The sequence below is a fragment of the Camelus bactrianus genome, chromosome 8 (assembly GCF_048773025.1).
Source record: "Camelus bactrianus isolate YW-2024 breed Bactrian camel chromosome 8, ASM4877302v1, whole genome shotgun sequence".
NCBI classification, from domain to species: Eukaryota; Metazoa; Chordata; class Mammalia; order Artiodactyla; family Camelidae; genus Camelus; species Camelus bactrianus.
In genome coordinates this window covers 27739879-27759187 of record NC_133546.1, presented here as the reverse complement: position 1 = coordinate 27759187, position 19309 = coordinate 27739879, and the positions used below count along the sequence as shown (strand labels likewise).

The 19309-nt window shown below is 35.0% G+C and overlaps 1 protein-coding gene across 2 annotated transcripts in view; it reads right to left on the bottom strand.

Moving 5' to 3' along the window:
- Positions 1-19309, bottom strand: part of MOXD1 (monooxygenase DBH like 1) — an 84378-nt gene that overhangs the window by 39092 nt on the left and 25977 nt on the right. For both annotated transcript variants that reach the window (XM_074368349.1, XM_074368348.1), the window contains exons 3-4: positions 18505-18672; positions 18284-18367 (exon numbers count right to left, since the gene is read on the bottom strand). In XM_074368349.1, the coding sequence (XP_074224450.1) occupies positions 18284-18367; positions 18505-18672 (252 nt within the window). The remainder of the gene's footprint in view (positions 1-18283; positions 18368-18504; positions 18673-19309) is intronic.

Genomic DNA, 19309 nt, shown 5'->3' with positions numbered 1-19309 from the left:
GTGGAATAGCTGGACTATATGGCATGTTTTTTAATTATTTGAGAAACTGCCAAATAGTTTTTCAAAGTAGTGATACTATTTTATATCCTAATCAGCAGTGTATTAGAGTTCCAGTTACTTGACATCTTGCCAACCCTTTAATTTTAGCTACTCATATAGGTGTGTGGTAGTATCCCAGTGTGGTTTTAATGTGCACTTCCTTAATGAGTAATGATGTTGAGCAATCTCTCAAGACATTGGACATTACACAAAAGCAGAGAGTGATCTCTGAAAAATGAGAAACAAATGAGGTCAGTCGTAGCATTTCCTCAGCTTACTGCATAGAGAGTTTCCAGGCTGTTTCACAGAAAGGGGAAACCCAGGCAAACAAGGTACTCTCTGAGTTGAGGAGACAGAGTTGGGAGTCCAGGGAGGCTAAGTATGTTACAGTTCACAGAATAAAATATGGAAGAAGAGAGAGACAAACAAAGAGCGAACTGAGGACATCTGCAGAGACTACACCTCAGATACTTTACTGGGTACTGATTCTTTCATGCAGGTAAAGATTACTCTAAAAATCTAACCCAAGACCATGTAAGAATTACTCTGAAGGATAAGCAGAAACAGTGAAAGAAATATCACAGTGCAGAAAATAGAGCCTTTTCCCAACAGTGTGAAATCTTATAAACCACAAGGCATTAGGTAAAATACTAAAGAGGGTTTTCTCTTGCAGTGAGTAAAATTAGCATTAAAAATAAGACCCAAAAGGTCTGATTCCAAGTAACTTAACTATATTCCAGAAGAAATCTCAAGACTATTTATAAGAATACGAACATATCCAGCATTCAGTAAGGTAAATTAAAAATGTCTAGCATCCAACTAAAAATGACTAGTCATACAAAAAAATTAGAAAAACAAAACCCACAAGGACAAAACTCAAATCAAACTAACCCAGAAATCATGCAAACAACAGACAAAGACATTATAATGGATATTATAATTGTATTTCAATGTTCTAAAAGATAAAGCAATGATTGAATATGTTACTTAGAGACATGGAAGATATTTTTAAATGCTCAAATCTAACTTTTAGAGATTAAAATTACAATACCTGAGATGAGAAACACAGTGCCTAGTTTTAAGAACAGAGTAGACAATGAAGAAGAAAAGACTGAGGAACTTGAAGATAGAGCAATAAAACTGTTCAAAACTTTTTAAAAAGAGAGAAAAAAATAAAGTTTCAGTCATCTATGGAACAACTAGAAGCAGCCTAACATACATATAACTGGAGTCAGCATAAGAGGAGAGTAAAGGAAAAATCCAGAACTAACTTAATGATACCTAATGATAAAAGACTGAATACTTTCCCCCTAAGGTAAAGACCAAACAAGAGTTCACTCTCACCATTTCTACTCATCGTTATACTGGAAGTTCTGCACATTGAAATAAAGAAAACATTTTTTGAAAAGAAATAAAAGGCATCAGATCAGTAAGGAGGCAATAAAACTATCTTTACTCTCAAATTATATGATGATCCAGGTAGAAAATCCAACTGAATCTGTAACAGTGCTGTTAGAACCAATAGGTGAATTTAGCACATTTGAGGGATACAAGATCCATATACAAGGATCATATTAGTAAGAAAATAACAGAAAATGAAATTTAGAGGTAAATAACATTTAATACCATCAAAAATATTAAATTCAAAAAATAAATCTGACAAAAGTCATGCAAAACTTCTACACTGAAAGCGGAAGACATTGCTTAGAGAAATTAAATAAGAAAATATTCATGACCCTGGATTAGCCAAAAATTTCTTAGTTACAACACCAAAAACAATGCATAGAAGGAAAAACATAGACTAGACTTTACAAAACTTAAGAAATTCTGTTCTTCAGAAACACTTAAGTGAATGAAGACAGACTGCAGACTAAGATAAAATATTAGCAAATCACAGATGTAATAAACAAAGTGTGTCCAAAGTATTAAAGAATACTCAAGACTCAAAAAAAAAAAAACCCATCTAATTTAAAAAATGGACCAAGATTTGGAGACGCACTTCACCATAGAAGATAAACAAATGGCAGAAGCACCTGAAAAGATGTTCAACAAGCTCGGTCATTAGGAAATACAAATTAAAACCACAGGGAAATACAACTATTAGAATGGTTAACATTGTAAAAGAATGACTATTTAAAGTGTTGGTGAGGACATGGAACACCTGAAACACTCATACATTGTTCTGGGAATGTAAAATGGTACAACTACTTTGGGAAACAGTTTAGCAGCTTTTTAAAATGTTAAACATATTGCATACATATTGCACATGACTCACCATTCCACTCTTAGGTACACATCCAAGAGAAAAGAAAGCATATGCTCACACAAAGACTTGTACACAAATACTCATAGCAGCTTTATTTATAATAACTCCAAAATGGAAACAACACAAATATTCATCAAGTGAATGAAAACAAATTTGTCTTGTAGAATGGAATGCTACTCAACATTAAAAAGAATGAACTATGAAAATATACAAACAAACAAAAACTCAATCATATTGAGTAAAAGAAAGCAGACCAAAAAAAAAGTACATATACTATGATTCCATTATACAAAATTCTAAAAAGCTAATCTAGTGACCAAAAGCAGATATATATTGCCCAGGAATAGGAGGGGAGGTGGTGGGAGGAAAAGATCACAAGGAGCCATGATGAAATCACACTATTTTCAGTGTGATTATGATTTCACAGCTGTACACACAGATCAGAATTCATCATATCATATGCTTTAAATGTGTGCAAATTATAATCATTTATACCTCAGCAAACTTGTTAAAAAATAACACCATGCAATACCACTGTAATCCCTCTAGAATGGCTAAGATGGAAAGCACTGATAATAGCAAGTATTTACAAGAATACAGAGCAACCAGAACTGGTATACACTGTGAAAAACTGTATCTAGATTGAAATTGTTTGCTTGGGGCAAAAGTAATGGTGTGCCAATCCCAAGATCAGGCACCAAATGGCCTTACAGTTTCTGCTCGCTGTTTTGGAACCTTGCCACACTTCTGGAGAACATGATACTATAAAGGAGAGCCCACTTTCCAGCTGAGGACGCCTCGATCAGCCTGTAAAGAGCTGACTCCCAACCATATGAGGGAGCTGAGGCACCATTAAAGAATCACTCACGTAGCCCAAGCTGGTAACAGACCTATGAGTAAGCAAAACAATAAACAGTAGAACCCCCAGACCCCAGCTGATCTGTAAACTATGATAAATGTGTATTTATTTAAAGCCTTTGAATTTTGGGGTGGTTTTGGACACAGCAATAGCTAACTGATACAAACAAATAAAAAAAATTCTGCTGTATATAGACAGTGAAACACTATATCACACAAAGATGAAAATGAACACATGATTTCCGATACCCCACAGCACAGCTGACTCACACATCATGTTGAGCAAAAGAGTGCTCCTGTCTGACTCTTTTGTTACACAAAGTTCATGTAAATAGTGATTAAAATCAGAACAGTGGTTATGTCTGGAGCGAAACAGTACCTGGAAGGGGTCTTGAGGGCCACTTCTGGAGGAGTGGTCATGTTCTAATTTCTTGATTATGATAATGCTTCCATGAGTCAGTTCACTTTATGAAAATCCAGTGAGTCATATACTAGTGTCCATGCACTTTTATGTATGTAATTCAGTGAGAGGATTTTTTAAGAAAGGAATTGGTAAAGAATTGAACAGCAAATTCACTGTAGAGGTAATATAAATAAAAGGAGCATCAGTCTCTCACTGGTAGTCTGAGAAAAGTAAATCAAAGCAATGATAAATACTAGGTTTCACCCACTGGTCGGCAATAAATTTAAAAGACCGAAATATTCATTACTTGAGATGGAATGAGGAAATATTGCACATTACTAGTGTGTGAACTTTAGAAAGTAATCTAATGAATATATTAAAATTTGGAATGCATATAACTTTTACTCAGTGCCTTTATGAACCTATCCTACAGAAATGTAACCACTAATATACAAGGATATACTTACAAGAATATTTATGGAAGCATTATTCACAGCAGCAAAGTAATTAAATCACCCTGAGTGTGCACCAACTGTGGATCGTTTCAAAAACTGGTTTATACATAACAGGGGACTTATGTAAATATTAAAATGTATGTGTTATTATATTTTGACCTGCAGTAATAAGGGTGGTAATTTGAAAAAGCAAATTTCAAAGTAATATATATATAACAATGCTAGTTTTGTTTTTAAAAAGGATTAACTCAAAATCCAATACAATTTTGTAATTTTTTTCTTGAGCATAAAGTTGTAGAAGGACACAAAGAAATCTGTTAACATTGGTTACCTAAGAGAAGTGGAATTTGGAGGAAGGGGGACACCACCTTATTTTTCTTAGACTTCACTGTTTTTCTTGTTGCAACAAGTATATATTACATTGAAAATGAAACAAGTACATGTTAGAAAATACTTGTTTTAAAATTCCTGGCATTTAAATTAAAATAAAAATAAGAGCATCAAGTCACTTAATTAAATGAAGTTTTCAAATCTTATGTCCAATCAGCACAAGTAGACACAGACATCATATAAAACAGACCAAAAAAAAAGGAGAAAAAAAATAAAGTTCTCTTGAGAAACAGAGCACAGAACAAACTCCTTAATCTTTCAAAGGATGAAGGATAAACTTTTACCAGTTGTGATCTCTTTTCAAGATTGGTAAAGGCCAGTCCAGGAGCACATCATATCACATATGAATTTCATATTATTGTTAATTCAAGCTAAAGAAGAATTAAATTCTGCTATAAAATATCTCTTAGCACTTGGACAAAATAGACTTTGAAATAATGTGACCAATCCAAAAATCTGTTGGAAAATTTATTTACTAAATGAGTGGAAAATATTACTCAGAGTACTGACATTTCCTATTTACCATTAAAAAAAAAAAGAACTTAGTTCTCTAACCTTGTAAATTTAATTCAGTTGAGAATCTTACAACTTCCTGCAATGAGAGCTTGCCTTACATAGCAAATAAGATACATTTGGCAGCCTAGTTCTTAAAAGAATTAAGCTTTATCTTAAAAGTGAATATAGAAATAAAAAGAAAGACAGAAGCAATAAACATGGCAAGTTATAAGGAACTAATACCATTTGAAATCCAGCTGGATATAAATAAATATATTTCAACATTTCCTTTTTAATGTCTCAGAAAAGTTAACGAAATCAAAGTGAGTTTCACAACTGCTCTAAATTACTGGATAATTACATCTAAGTAATTTAGACCTTTTTCAAAAAGCTCTAAAAATTCTTTCATTATAGATTATTAAAAGATGACAGAGTAGGAAGGGATATAAATCTTGGGTATATTTTTCACCTTGAGTTTGTTTTGTATTTCACAGGTTGAAAGGGAGATACAGACAAGTAACAGCAATTTGGGATTTATAATCTAAATCACAGTTTCAATTAATTAACTGGATGAGAAAGGCAGTTTTTTTTTCACTAGACTTCATTTTCTGCAACCACAAAATAAAATGTTGACAAAAGCAAACAGAAAGTTTAGCGTGTCAGAGTAAAAAATAAGTACAGAATGACAGTATTTCACATATATCATGCTGTTGTATCAGATGCTTTATAAACATTTTCAAATAATTTTCATCGTAATCTGTGAATAGGTCACACCTTCATTTTGCCAATGAGGAAAGTGACATTCAGAGAAGTTCTGTTTAAGTCACTGAAGGTCATAGAAGTAGTTAATGGGAGAGCCAGGATTTGAAACAAGTTCCAAGTGACCAGAAAGACAGCACCCTTTATCCTTAATTTCATGAAAGTTAAATAAATTGGGTAAGTTCCCACTGCTGCACCAAGTAAATGACGTTTTATAATGCTAAATCCTCTGTGACTTTAAGAAAGATAGCTAATTTTTCTGAGCCTCAGTTTCTTCAAACTCAACAAGGAATAAGAAGTAAATAAAAAGCACAGCGCCTGGTACACAGGGAGTAATCGACAAAGACTTGTTTTCTGAAATTCAATATTTTTCAAGCGCTTTCAGAGTAGCCTTGAAAAGGCAGGAACTGTTATTGCCATTTTGCATATGGGTATATACTGACACCGAGAGCATAAAAGGCAAGAGAGACATATTTAATAACAGCTCATGGTCTTTATCATCGTGATGAAGAACTGTGTTCAGTTTACATTCAGAAGGACTAATTTTGCCTTGAAGTCATGAAGTTTAAATCAGCTCTTATGGAGAAAATAACCAATTTCATTGATAAAGATAAATTTGGAAAGCCCACAGAAATTTTTAATAATTATGAGAAACATTCATCTCTGGAGGGTGGTTTTAAGGCAATAGTTTTTCAAATCTCAAGCAATAAATATATAAACTATCTCTTGAGATCTGTATTAGGACCACAGTTCAATAAAATGAACAGCTTATTGATACAAACCTCTTGTATAAAGAAGCCCACATACATTACATACTTTTAAACTACTGAGAAAAGGTGACTGACGTGGACAATGGGAATGGGCGTCCAACTAACTCAGCAGTCAAGTCACCCTAAGGGGCGAGAGCTCTAGGGAAGACCTCTCACTTCTGCAGGAACTGAAAGGCACTTGCTTTCTTCTGAGGAACTGCCTGCAGCTTTTCTTTCAAGAACTACATGGTTGTATGCATATGTGTGCGATGAAGAGGTAGCCTTGATTTCTATTTTGGAGCGCCTGACGCCACTTGCCAGAGTTTTACCATGAAGTAAAACTGTAAGTTCACGGCTGGGGCTAAAGCTACACAATGGTGTCATTCAGGATAAAATCAGTGACCCCATTTAGATAGCGGAGGCCACAGTCTACAGCCCCTTTCAATATTTCACACTAGGGGCTTTGGTGTGGCTAAGGCATTCTCTAATCAAAAAATGCGGTTACCCTGACAACAAGGGATTCTGCATTCTAATCTGACATAACTAGACTATGGTTTTGAAGTTTAGCCAGCAGCTGCTGGTTGGCTTTAGCACAGGCAGATGCTGGTTGCAGCAGCAAGGATGCCTGGCACATGTGGGACCAGAAGGAGCTTCTGCATAGATCAATTTCAGAACTTCAATGTTGAAGCAAGAGTCCTTTTTTCCAGTCCATGAATGCTTTCCTCCACAGACCTAAATAGTCATATGTTGAGGCAAACTCTGCAAAAGTGCTCATCCCTGTTTATTTTTTAAATATCCTTTCATCCTCAGGGCAAAATATACAAACAGGAAAATGATCAGCAATGAACAAGTCACTTAACCTCTCTGGGCTTCAGTTTCCTCATCTGTAAAATAACAATAATAATACTACCTACTTCTTAGGGCTTTTATGAGGGTCGATGACTCACAAAATTTACAGTATTCTCAATAAATACTGCCTTTCATCTAATTTTATTTTGCCCGTAAGCATATAAACAGAGGGGTAGCATCTCAGTCATCCTCACCACACTTCCCTCCCTCCCTAAGATCTATTCAGTTGTACTTTCCCCCAGTGAGTCTTCCCATAGGGCATGGAACCCGAATCTTCACTGCTCTCCTTTCGTGTTGTCTTTACTGCCTCTACTGTGAGTTTGATGCCAATGTCCACTTGCCGGCTTTGGGGTTTCTCTGTTATCCATGTGTGCAACTCTTCTCCTCATCTAGACTAGAATGTCACTGCAGTGAAAGGCCATGTCTCCCATTGTCTTAAATCTGACAAAAGACATAGTACTGAGCACTGTCCCAAGCAGGCACTCACTAGACATTCAATTCTTCTTTGCAATTTAGGCAACAGTAGGAAGGGATGTTTCCAGCTGATTAAGCATATAGTGTATTAAGTACACAGTTGATTTCTGAAACATGTCACAAACAAAGTGCCTCTCCTGTGTTCTCAGGACTTCCTCATGCCAAGCTAAAGGCTGAGAGGTTCTGGGTAGCATTTACATTCTTATTAACAGTTCTTTGCATGGTCTGGCCTTTAGTTAATATGAGATTCCACACAGAGCAATTCAGTGAAATTTCAGTGGTGAAAAGATCTCTCTTTGTTGGTAATGGAATGCATTCAAAAGTCAGCAAGGTGGCTTCCATACATAGTTTCTAAAATGGATCCATTACAATATAAACATTAATGTATAGTGTTCACGTCGATGTATATGTTTCACTAGAACATAAATCTTTTCCCTTCATGGAAGAAGCTATCCCTTTATCTGAATTAGTTCATGTTGAAATTTTATAATGAAAGTCAGCTGTGGTTCCAGGAAACAGCTGGTGTTTTTGCCTCGTCCACTTCCACAAAGAAATGTGCAATGCATCCAGAATAAACTATCTCAAAACCATAAATTGCTTAAATCTTCTTCATGTGAAGACAACTAACAGTGCATTTCAACAGTCAGTGTTTGATGTGTGCTCAATTTTTATATTTGTTGAGCAAAATAGTGTTACTATAAAGAATGCACCAATGCTATTTAATATGAAGAGCATTTTACAAGGTGCTATAAACTATAACTTAAATACAGTCTCCTGGGAAATTTTAGTAACTATAAAACAGTGATTCTCAACCACAGAGTTCATGTCATGAATACTTGGGAAAATTTTCCAAATGACAGTCACAACTATCACTAACAAAAGGGCCTGGACTCCATCCATAAAGATTGTATTCAGATGATTCTAGTGTGTAACTAGGTTATGAATCAAGAAAAATATAATTATTAAATGAAGCAAAACTCAACCATAACTTTTTTTGGATATGTGAGTATAATATTCTTCTTCATAAAATAGATATATTATTAAACTCTTAGGCATAATCTGAATTTTTGATGTGGAAATACATTCATTTTAAATGCACTGAGAGTCTTGATATTTTAAAGAATACAACTGTGCAGCCTTTTATAGCTTGATTAGAATTGAATAAAACTGTTCTTTGATTTACGAGTTTTATAAATTTGACTAGTAAAGAACTCATTTATTTAAACTGAGTTTCTACTACACATATAATTTTTTCTACTAATTACTGAAAGCTCCATTCATAAAAACTATTAAAAAATTACAGTGTTGCATCAAAAAGGAAATAATGGACATCATCCTGTTTTGATAAGTATACAATTTTTTACATTGAAAATAGACATCAAAATAAAATTGGTATGTTATATCCCATGGGAACACACGCACACACACGTGCACGCACACACACACACACACACACACACACTACCTTCACTCTTTTTATAATTTTTCAGGATATCTTTTTACTACAATCTATCTTATACATTGTATGAATGTATCAGATGTATCCATTTATTTTATACATTTCCAGTTTAGTCAATTTTAATATTTAACTACAATCATAGAATTTTAAGGGCTAAATATCACTTAGAACCACCGCTCAGTTGTATAGATTTATAGTCTTTGAATTGTGTTATTAACACGAATTCAAGCTCTTGAGAGCACTGTGGTGCAGCCACGCTAATTTTCCACTGACCAGTGGTTACTGCAGGATTAGAACCCACACTCTGAATCTGGTTCTTAGGCCGCTCTGAGATACCAACATTCCTAGATCTCTCCAACAACATGGCTCTTCTTGTTTCTGGGGTACTTTTCTCTAGGCGTTTTACCATAAATTTAACTTCCAAATGAAAATGTTAATATATTTTTCTCACAAGTCTAGGCCATTACAGTGAAGAGGAATAAAATCGATCATTATCATTATCTTCACTTAACTCAAAAGAGGATTGTGGTTCAGCTCATAAAGAGGGCTACAGGCTTGTTTCCAGTGATCCTTATGCTCCAAGGCATGCCCAATAATAACAGCAGGCTACCTTCTTTCCACTGAAATTATTTCCAGTCCCGTCTCTCCGACACCATCTCTGAGATTTAACATTCTGTGTCTTTTTGTAGCCACATGCATAATCTTTCGCCTAATCATCCTAACTCAAATCTTATTTAAATGACTTCCTAAATCACAAATGAAACTTCACATGTCATCTCTTGTTTGTGAGCATTTCTGATCCCCAAGAGTGAAAACAGTAGGCCTCTGTGGAATCAAATGCCACTTGGCCAGGTCTATGTCAGTTCCTAGGATCTTAAAGCTGATATTTCTGGAAGGTTCTGGTGGAATCTGTTTGTGTAGCCCTTGGTCTACACACTGATCCTATAGGACACAGAAGTAGCCTGGGTCCTGAGAAGCTTATTCAAATTATGTTTTGTTGTACCACATATCACCTAGAAAAATCATAAGGCCTGGGCTAGTAGAATTGTAGAGAGAAAGATCCATTAGTTTTGCTATAAAGATCCGTGTACAACCTTGCCTCTGCTTCACAGAATTTGTGTTATGTTAAGCAAATCATTTATGCATGCCATGCCTCATTATGTTTGTCTGGAAAGTGGTGGTAATTTAACCTACCTGGAAGGAGGCTATGAAAATCTAACAAGATAATGTATTTAAAGTCGAAAAAAAATAAGTATTTTACTCACATACTTCCCTGTACATGAGTAAAAGTCATTCATATCTTAATATTACCGACCTTTTTAACCTATTGTGCCATCAACATCTAGAATCCAGCATAAATATCTTAGTATTCTTTCAACAGAAGTGCTGTTAATTAAACTATTTACCAATTTTCATGGCCGATAATTATCAATAAATGTGCTAATGCTTTCCAATTTTGTCATCCAACCTTTTGGACTATTTTAAAAAAAAGATGTACTAGATTGGGGATAGAGTTGGGTGGTAGAAGAACAACAAAGAAAATAATTATCTTTTTATGTCTGTTGAAAATTATGTAAGGCCATAGAATGGAAGGCTAATGGGTGATCTAAGAATGTGAAAGAATATTTCCCAGAGGATAGACACCAGCTGGTTTTTATCCTTACTTAGACAAGAACAGGAGGAAATTAGCTTGAATTTCATTTGGTTTAGAATAATGGAAGCAAGCTATGAAATCTAATTCCCAAGGAATCTTTTCGTCAAAATAACATCGAGACTTACTGCCTACTGTGGTTTCAGTGCGGTCCTGACTCTGAAGTATGAGAAAATACTAGATGAATTTATAGTCATCCATCTCTGTAATCCCCACCAAGAGAAAAAAACAAGCAATTACAAGCTGATTATGCAACAGGTGTTTTCACTTGTATTCATTTCATCTTCACTAGAAGTTATTTTTCCTACTTCACAAGTAAAGATGCAAACTGAGAGTTGGGTTTGCCCAGGGTCACTGAGCTAATGAAAAGCAGAGTTAGAACACAACCCTCATCTCTCTCCAGGGTCCATCCTGTGCGTTGTACCAAACTATAAGCCCTCCTCACCCTGGCACCCTTAATTTCTATCCTTTTTATTAAAGGACATATTCCCAATATTTAGATTTATTTAGTTGTTTGTTTACTTAGGTTTATTTTATTTAGATTATTTCCAAGATTTAGAGGTACCTGTAAACCAAAGTCAACTGGGAATTGAGCTAGTACTCACTGAGCTATCTAATATATCCCAACGTGTAAGAACTCCACAGATACTATTTCATTTTGTAATGACAGTTACCATTTGAGACAAGTACCATTATTATCCCCATTTACAGATGGAAACCTAAGCCTCAGAAGATCTGCAAAGAGAATCCAGGACCAACGGACTAAACAGGAGGACTTTTAACTCCAAGGGAGGCAGTGGGGTCCTAAGCGTTTTCCCCCTGACACGCCCAGGGATAGTGAGAAGCAAGTATCTCAGGAAGTCACACCACAGAGCATCCAAACCCCAGCACAGATTTCACTTTTAGTTTTCAGCAACTCATAGATATTCAGAAGTGAGAAAAAAAAAAAAAGCCAATTGAAATCATCTGGTCCAATCCCTTTATCTTACAGACAAGGAATTTGAGGATCGGGGCGAGGTTAAGTACTTTCTCTAGGGTCAGAAAGCTAATTAGTGACAGAGTTAGCAATAAATCACTTCTATGAAAAGACATCCTTTCAAAGTGAATTCAATTACCTCGCACTCTCAAGTGGCTATTAAGAACACCCAAGTTGCTAGGCAGTCTGCAATGCTTCTGTGAAGTCGAGGTAATCCAAGAAGATCTAGAAAGAACTTGGCAACACTGAGCAATCTTTAAAATGTGCTAATTTCAGTCAACTCATTATTGTTAGGGGCAGAGCTGTTGTCAACTTTCCCTCTTTTCAAAGTTATAGTTTCAGCCACAGTAAATGTATTTTCATCACTCCTCTGGTAGATAAAAGATACATAATATTTCAGATATACTTGGATATAAGCGTAAATTACTTTGGTATTTTGGTCTTTATGAATTTTGGGTGATGAATTCCCAGAGAAGAGGGTCCTTATAATTTTATAGCATGATATTTTCTTCCTAGAAGGTCAAAAATCATCCTGTCGTCAATTGGTGATAAAATCCACAGGCACCAGGGGTAATGCATTGGTAGTAAGAATTTAATAACCAAATAGGGTGCAGCAAAGTATTTTAAAGGAATGGAAAGTATTTTTTACATGAAACATACTTTAAAAGTTAATTTCTTTCAACATACTAAATACATCTATCTAAAGAGCCGAAGTCTGCCGTTAGGAAATATGGTTGAATTAAAGATAAAAAGGAAACATCAGGAAACCAAAGACGTACTACAAAACGGGAATGAAAATGGATGGAAATACAAACAACCATTCAATCAATAACAAACACCTATTACTCGGCCACAGATAAAGTGAAACAGAAGGTAAATACAGGATAAAACAGTAAGAACTCAAGTGTGGAGTCTGTGAAAATGCATCCTGCTGACAAACCAAGATGCTATTTCCATCAGGGGAAAAAAATCACATCAATTAAAATATATCTTTAAATATCATTTCAGGGAAAAAAAAGGAAGAAGATATACTGACTGAGAAGAGAGAACTCTATTAGTTGTCAAATCATGTATTTTGGCACTGAGAATTCTCACAATTTACTAAATTTAACCCTGAAGTCTTATACATTTTCAGAAACAGAAACCTTATAACACACTTGACATTTCAGAATGTGTTAATGCTGAATTTCTCCATTTGACAGTGTCCTTTTACTTAAAGAAGAAGAAAGAATGAACACAACAGGGAAACTGGACAGCAATGTTCCTTTTAACATAAATCTATAAAGTCAAAGGTCTGTGCTATGTGTCTAGCAGAGGAAAATCAATTTTTGAGTGACTATTTCATGGCTATCCAATCCTCTGGCTTCAAGGACATTTCATGGTTATTCAGTGTCAATTGTGCTTAGGTTTTCTTATCCCAGGAAACATTTCCCAAATTAAATCGCTCAGATTTATGAACACCACCAATGGAAAAGAACAGCAGCATCTAATTTCATGGCAAGAAAGATGTTCTGTTTAGTAGAAAGTATAAAGCATAGCATTTCCCTTCCTGTGCCCTTTGCTGAAGAGGAGAATAAAGACAGTGTTTTGTTCCCTCAATGTCACATTTCTCCAGAGCAGAAAGTTCTCAGGTGGCCTCCCTGAGTGAAATGAGTGGCAACCTAGGTTTTATTTGGAACTCTGACTGCCTAGAAAGGGTGTCTGGTTCGGAGTCCCTCAGCAACCCAGAAACCTAACAGGATGCTCCGCAGATTAGCACTTGTGTATTGCTAGCGATCAACATAATCTTATTTAGTTACTCAATTTAACAAACATTATGTGCCAGGCACTGTTCTAAATACTTTACAAATATTAAACTCCTTTGACTCACTTAATAGTCATAACAATCCTACTGGTGAGAACTACTATGTCCATTTTTCCAGGTGAGGAAATGGAGGAACAGGACAGTAAATAATGGGCCCATGATCACACGACTAGTAAAAACATCCTTTCTTAAAACTCAGCAATAGTCAACCTTTCAGCGTGATGCTATTCCTTTTCTGGGCCTCCACACAAAATAGTAGTTTTCAATGAAAAGTCATTCAGAAAGCAAAACAGAAAATAAATGGCCAGAGTGGGGAGGGTAGAGCTCAGTGATAGTGTGGTTAGCATGCACGAGGTCCTGGGTTCAGTCCCCATATAAGTAAGTAAATAAATAAAAACCTAACTACCTCCCCTAGAAAGAAAAGAAAAAGAAAAAACTGAAATGAATGGCCTGACAATAATAGTTGAATTTATGAAGTTTTCTGTGTTAGATTCAGTGCTAAGGGCTAATAAATTTTTTTTCAAACATGCTATTTAATCTTCAGTCTAAAAACCCCATCAGGAAAGTATCATTCCCATTTAAATGGTAAAATTGAGATGTAGGTGATTAATAACTTTCCCACAGTTCAATGACTAATCGAAAGATGGGTTTCAAATCTGGTCCATCAAAGCACAGAGCCCACCTACTGCCTCCCTAACAGAAGTCATCTCCTTTAAGGGGAGAGGACTAAGGATGATGATTCAACCTGGATGTTTTTTTCTTCTCCTCTTTAACATAATAAGTCATCAACAACTATGTATTAAATTGATTAAGACACATCAGATTCAAACAGATGATTTAGGAGTTTATCAATAAGGAGAATCCCCTGACAATAAAAGCTCCTCCAAAAAAAAAGTGTGTTAAACCAATTGATAACCCCAGCTTCTAGCAGAGTATATCCAATCATTAGTATAAGTTGTGATAATGATATTACTATTGACTAAAGAGAGTGGAAAGAATCATTTTCTCTAAAAAAAAAAAAAACCTTTAAATTTGGGGTAAAGTCACATATTTGGCTTTATAAAGCTTGAATAGGGTCATATTAAGTATGAAGAGATAAACTGGGTAGTGGCTCTTGAGAGGAAATCAAGAGATGATCTCATATGAGGAGTGTAGTTTTAAGATAATTTACCAAGAATTTTCTTTTTTAAAATCTCCATATGTCATCTGACTGTGCATACATTTTCAAGTCATAATTTTAAGCATTTTTTGCAAGCATCAAAATATAAATCAATAAACTGGAACCACAAGTGAATTGAAACCATCAATAATTTATATCATAATCCTGTCTTTCCTGCAGATGAAATTATTTATCTTTGTTATTTTACTATTTTAAAAATGACTTACCTTATTATTTCATACGTTTAATAGTAAGTCATTTTTATCATTATATGATTGAAATTTAAATTGAAGTATACTTAATATTTTGAATATTAATCATTTCAATTAAATGTATTCGTTGATCAAACTACCGATTTATTTATCTGCTTAGTTTTATAGTTATCAAAACTACTAAATATTATCAACATTAAAACTTGTAAAGCACAGGGAAATATACATAAGATCTTATGGCAGCTCACAGAGAAAAAATGTGACAATGAATATATATATGTTCCTGTATAACTGAAAAATTGTGCACTACACTGGAATTTGACACAACATTGTAAAATGATTATAAATCAATAAAAAATGTTAAAAAATAAACATAAAAATTTCAAAAAAACCCAAAAAACCTTCAATTACAAACTTCTGCTTTGAAATAAAGTCCAGAGAACAAAACTGATTTATCGTAATACTACTGTAATCAATATGTTCTTAAAACTCACTGCAAATGACACACAACATAATACAATAAAAAAGCAATGTTCTTTTTTCTGAGAAAGCACTTTTTGTTTGTGTCAGAGAAGGACTGAGGCTTTTTGATGCAGTAATTTGTGGTACATAAAATAAGGTAAAGGAGAAGAACCTAGCTCATGGATTTTCAAAACTAAGAGTCTTTAGTTCTATGAAAAGAAGATACACTTTTCTTAAATTATTAGAAATCATCTGTGCTAAGAAAAAGAGACTAGAAATCAGTTAATTTCTTAAGGTAAAATCGAAATCTATGAATTCTACTTTAAAAATTTATTAAAATTTTATTGTAAACTGGCAAAAGCTGCAAATTGAAATTGTTTTCAAAAGACTGTCTCAAAATCTATACAACCTAAATATTTAAAATTTATTTTCCCAATAGAACTTTCTTTTGGTTTTTTGTTTGTTGTTTTTTGTATATTATCCTATTTGAGTTCATTTGCAAGTTAAATGATTCATAATACTTACTGACTTTTAAAATAGTTTAGATTACCAATGAGCTCAGAAATCTATTCTCTAAGTGGTATTCATAAGTAATAACAGAATTTTAAAGCTAGCCACCAACCCTCTGTCCCACAACAACAAAGTTTGTATAAGCCTTGCCCTCCAACCTGCCACCCCTCCCTCAAATCGCCTCTCATTCAGGGAAAAGAATTTTTGGCTTTATAGACCTCCAAACATGGCAAAAAAAAAAAAAAAAAAAAAAAGCTTCAAAGCCTTTCAAGTAACTGAGATCCCTCTTGAAACCTAGTGAAGACAGCAGTGTGAACCCCAAAGTATATAATTCTAGGCACATTCTTAGTTAATAGATGCCCACATATCTGAGTATTTCTGTGATATGCTTGTGATGGGAAAGCTAGCTAAGAATTCTTAGATGAGGTACTAAGCAAATACCCTACATAGAGGGTCAGAACCTATTCTGCCCTCCCTTAGGTGCAAACAGTTGTTTTTATTTCATTCAACTTCTTAGCATTAATAAAAATAAGAATAAAAATGCATTCATGTAAGTGGTTAAGGACTTCACATCTAACCAATTAACTTTTGCTGAAATATGAATCCAGAACCTATTTTGTGAAACGTTTGCTTTCATTTCTGAGCCTACAGTTTTACCTTTGACCCTTAAGCCAAGTTCCAGTTAAATTTACTGCAAATGACACACAATAATATATAACACGCAGTGTGTATAAATATAACATTCTCTTTCTGAGAAAGACTTTTCATTGGTTTTTAGGAAAGGATTCAGTACTGCATTAAGTATGTAAGACTAGAATTGGCATTCCCCTTTCACATGCAAGAAGCAGAACCGAACGTTGCACAGAGGTGAATGACTCATCCACAGTCACACTAATTATTCCACTACGTCTTCCGATGGTTAAAATATCCTGCAAGTATTTAAGACTACTTATTAATTCAATAAACATTCCCTCAACCTACTCCTCTTGCCTCTCTAAGTGGTTATGAATCATTTCATAATCAAAAGGCAGATCTGTGCCACTGGACACATATATTAGAAATGAACAAATTTAAATCACTTTGTAGAATGTGCTCAGTGTTTCCATCTCTGCCAACATGCTTTGAGGTTGGTGGGGAAAGTGTGATGACTGACCCCCTTTTACAGATGAGGAAACTGGGGCCTGCAGTGTTACCCTGGAGCATCTTGCCGGGGTGCACATAAAGAAGTCAACTTCCAATGTGAATCTGCCTATTTCCCTCCAGATTTAGAATCTAGAAGTTTGTTGCTTTTCCACATTCACACTGCTTCATTATGCAGTCTGGGGGTGACAAAAATTTGGCAATGTCTGGCCTTCTGAATGCCTGCCCTATTTTTTTTAACTTTATTATTGATTTTTGTTTGTTTTTGGAGGGGGAGGCAATTAGGCTTATTTATTTATTTTACTATTATTATTTTGATGGAGGCGCTGGGGATTGAACACAGAACCTTGTGCATGCAAAGCATGCACTCTACCACTAAGCTATACCCTACCCTGCTGTTTGCAATATTTTGCGTGCGCTATTGAATTAAATCTTATTCTTTCTAGCATCTTGGTCACATCTCCTACAATCTCATTGTAGGTTCTTTGAGAGCATGGATCATAAATGGAGCCTCTGTGGAACTGTCCCAAAATTCCTAGCACAGAGACAAGGACCTGTAATTTTTTTAAAGACTTGTTCATTCACTAACTAGATGTAAAAGTTCCGGGAGACCTATCTATTCCTGGAGGAGGTGGGAGAGAATTAGATATTACAGGCAAATTAGGCTTATTTATTACCTAACTCTGTGTTTTTCAGTTCTGTAGAAATTCACTACAATTTTCTTGTTTTCCTATTTTCAGAAAACATGTTGTAACAATTAGTTTTGTGACAATACCCAGTATTTTCAATGAAGCAGATATTCGCAGACTATTGGTGGGGAAGGTAAACTTCCTGGATATAATTTATTGATATGTAAGTATATTATTTTAAATAGCAATCCCAATTGTTGAAGTGAATAAGAAATAACCAGAGGTGTGCAAATGCACCCCAAAACTTTAACATGTAAAATAAGGAGACAAAACACAAAATACTAGCTACAGTCCAATTTTCTCACTAAGTTTTGTGACTTTTAGGACAGTGTGTGTGGGTCAGGTCAGCTAGTTCCTCATTCCCTAGTAACTTTTAAATAACTGAACATCATTTCTATACATTTTTTTATTATTTTCATTTTAAGAGCAACAATTTTTCCTCCATTCATACAGATTAAGTTTAGCCTGTGAGCGAGTCACATACCTTGATAACATGATGCTTTTCTTGGAGCACAGGAATCTTAAACATTTGGCACCAGTAAGTTGTACCTTTGTTTGGGATGGGGACCTGTCTTAAAAAAAAGGGGGGAAGGGGACAAAAGTCACATTCTCTTGACAGTCTATTAAACACAACAATTTAAGTAAACACTCTAATACACTTTCAGTAAACCACCCCTAGAACCATGTAACTTAAAAAAAACTTACGTCCTGATTTACCAGGTCAAAGTATGGTACGGCTGTAGACAACACATTGGTTTTCTCCGGATTCAATAACCGCAGACTCTTGGTGCCACGATTGGAGTTGTGGTACTTGGGACCCGCTGCTCCCACGTCTTCGTGGTGGTAGGCCCAGATCACCCTCATCGTGCTCTCCTGGTGATCAGACACGACGAGCACAATTATGTCTCATGAGAGCACTGTCCTTACCACTGATTGCTTTAAAGAATTCCATTTAAAGCAGGAGATAGACATGAAGAAAAGAGAATAATGACATTTGGAGTTCTCAATACGGTCTCTAACATGAATTGTGTAAATCTGACTAAGTCATGAAGAAATACATGAGTTCCTTTTTGGAAGAAAAGTTCTCTCAGTACGCAAGGTTATGTGTTCCAAACAGAATGAAGGACAATGGACTTAGTAGTTATGCTTCCATGCTTAAGACAACAGGAAATCATTGTCATGCTAAAACTCCAAACTAGCAAACTAGTAGTTATCAAGCAACTATGCCTGTGAAGCAGCAGGGATTTGGGAAAATTAAAACCTGTTTTAATGCCATGGAATATTTTAGGGAAAATAAACAAATAGAATGAAAACTGAAATGACTTTCCAGGTCAGGATTTTTATTTTCACAATAAATTTTTCCCAGGCACTATTTCGGTCACAAGCATGGACTTAACAGAAAGTGCAAATACAGCAGGAACTTCTGATTCTGGGTTTGTTTATTATCCTGGACTCCATCTACAGTTATTTTATGACTCCTGGGAATTTCCAAGGGACTGGATATCCCAAC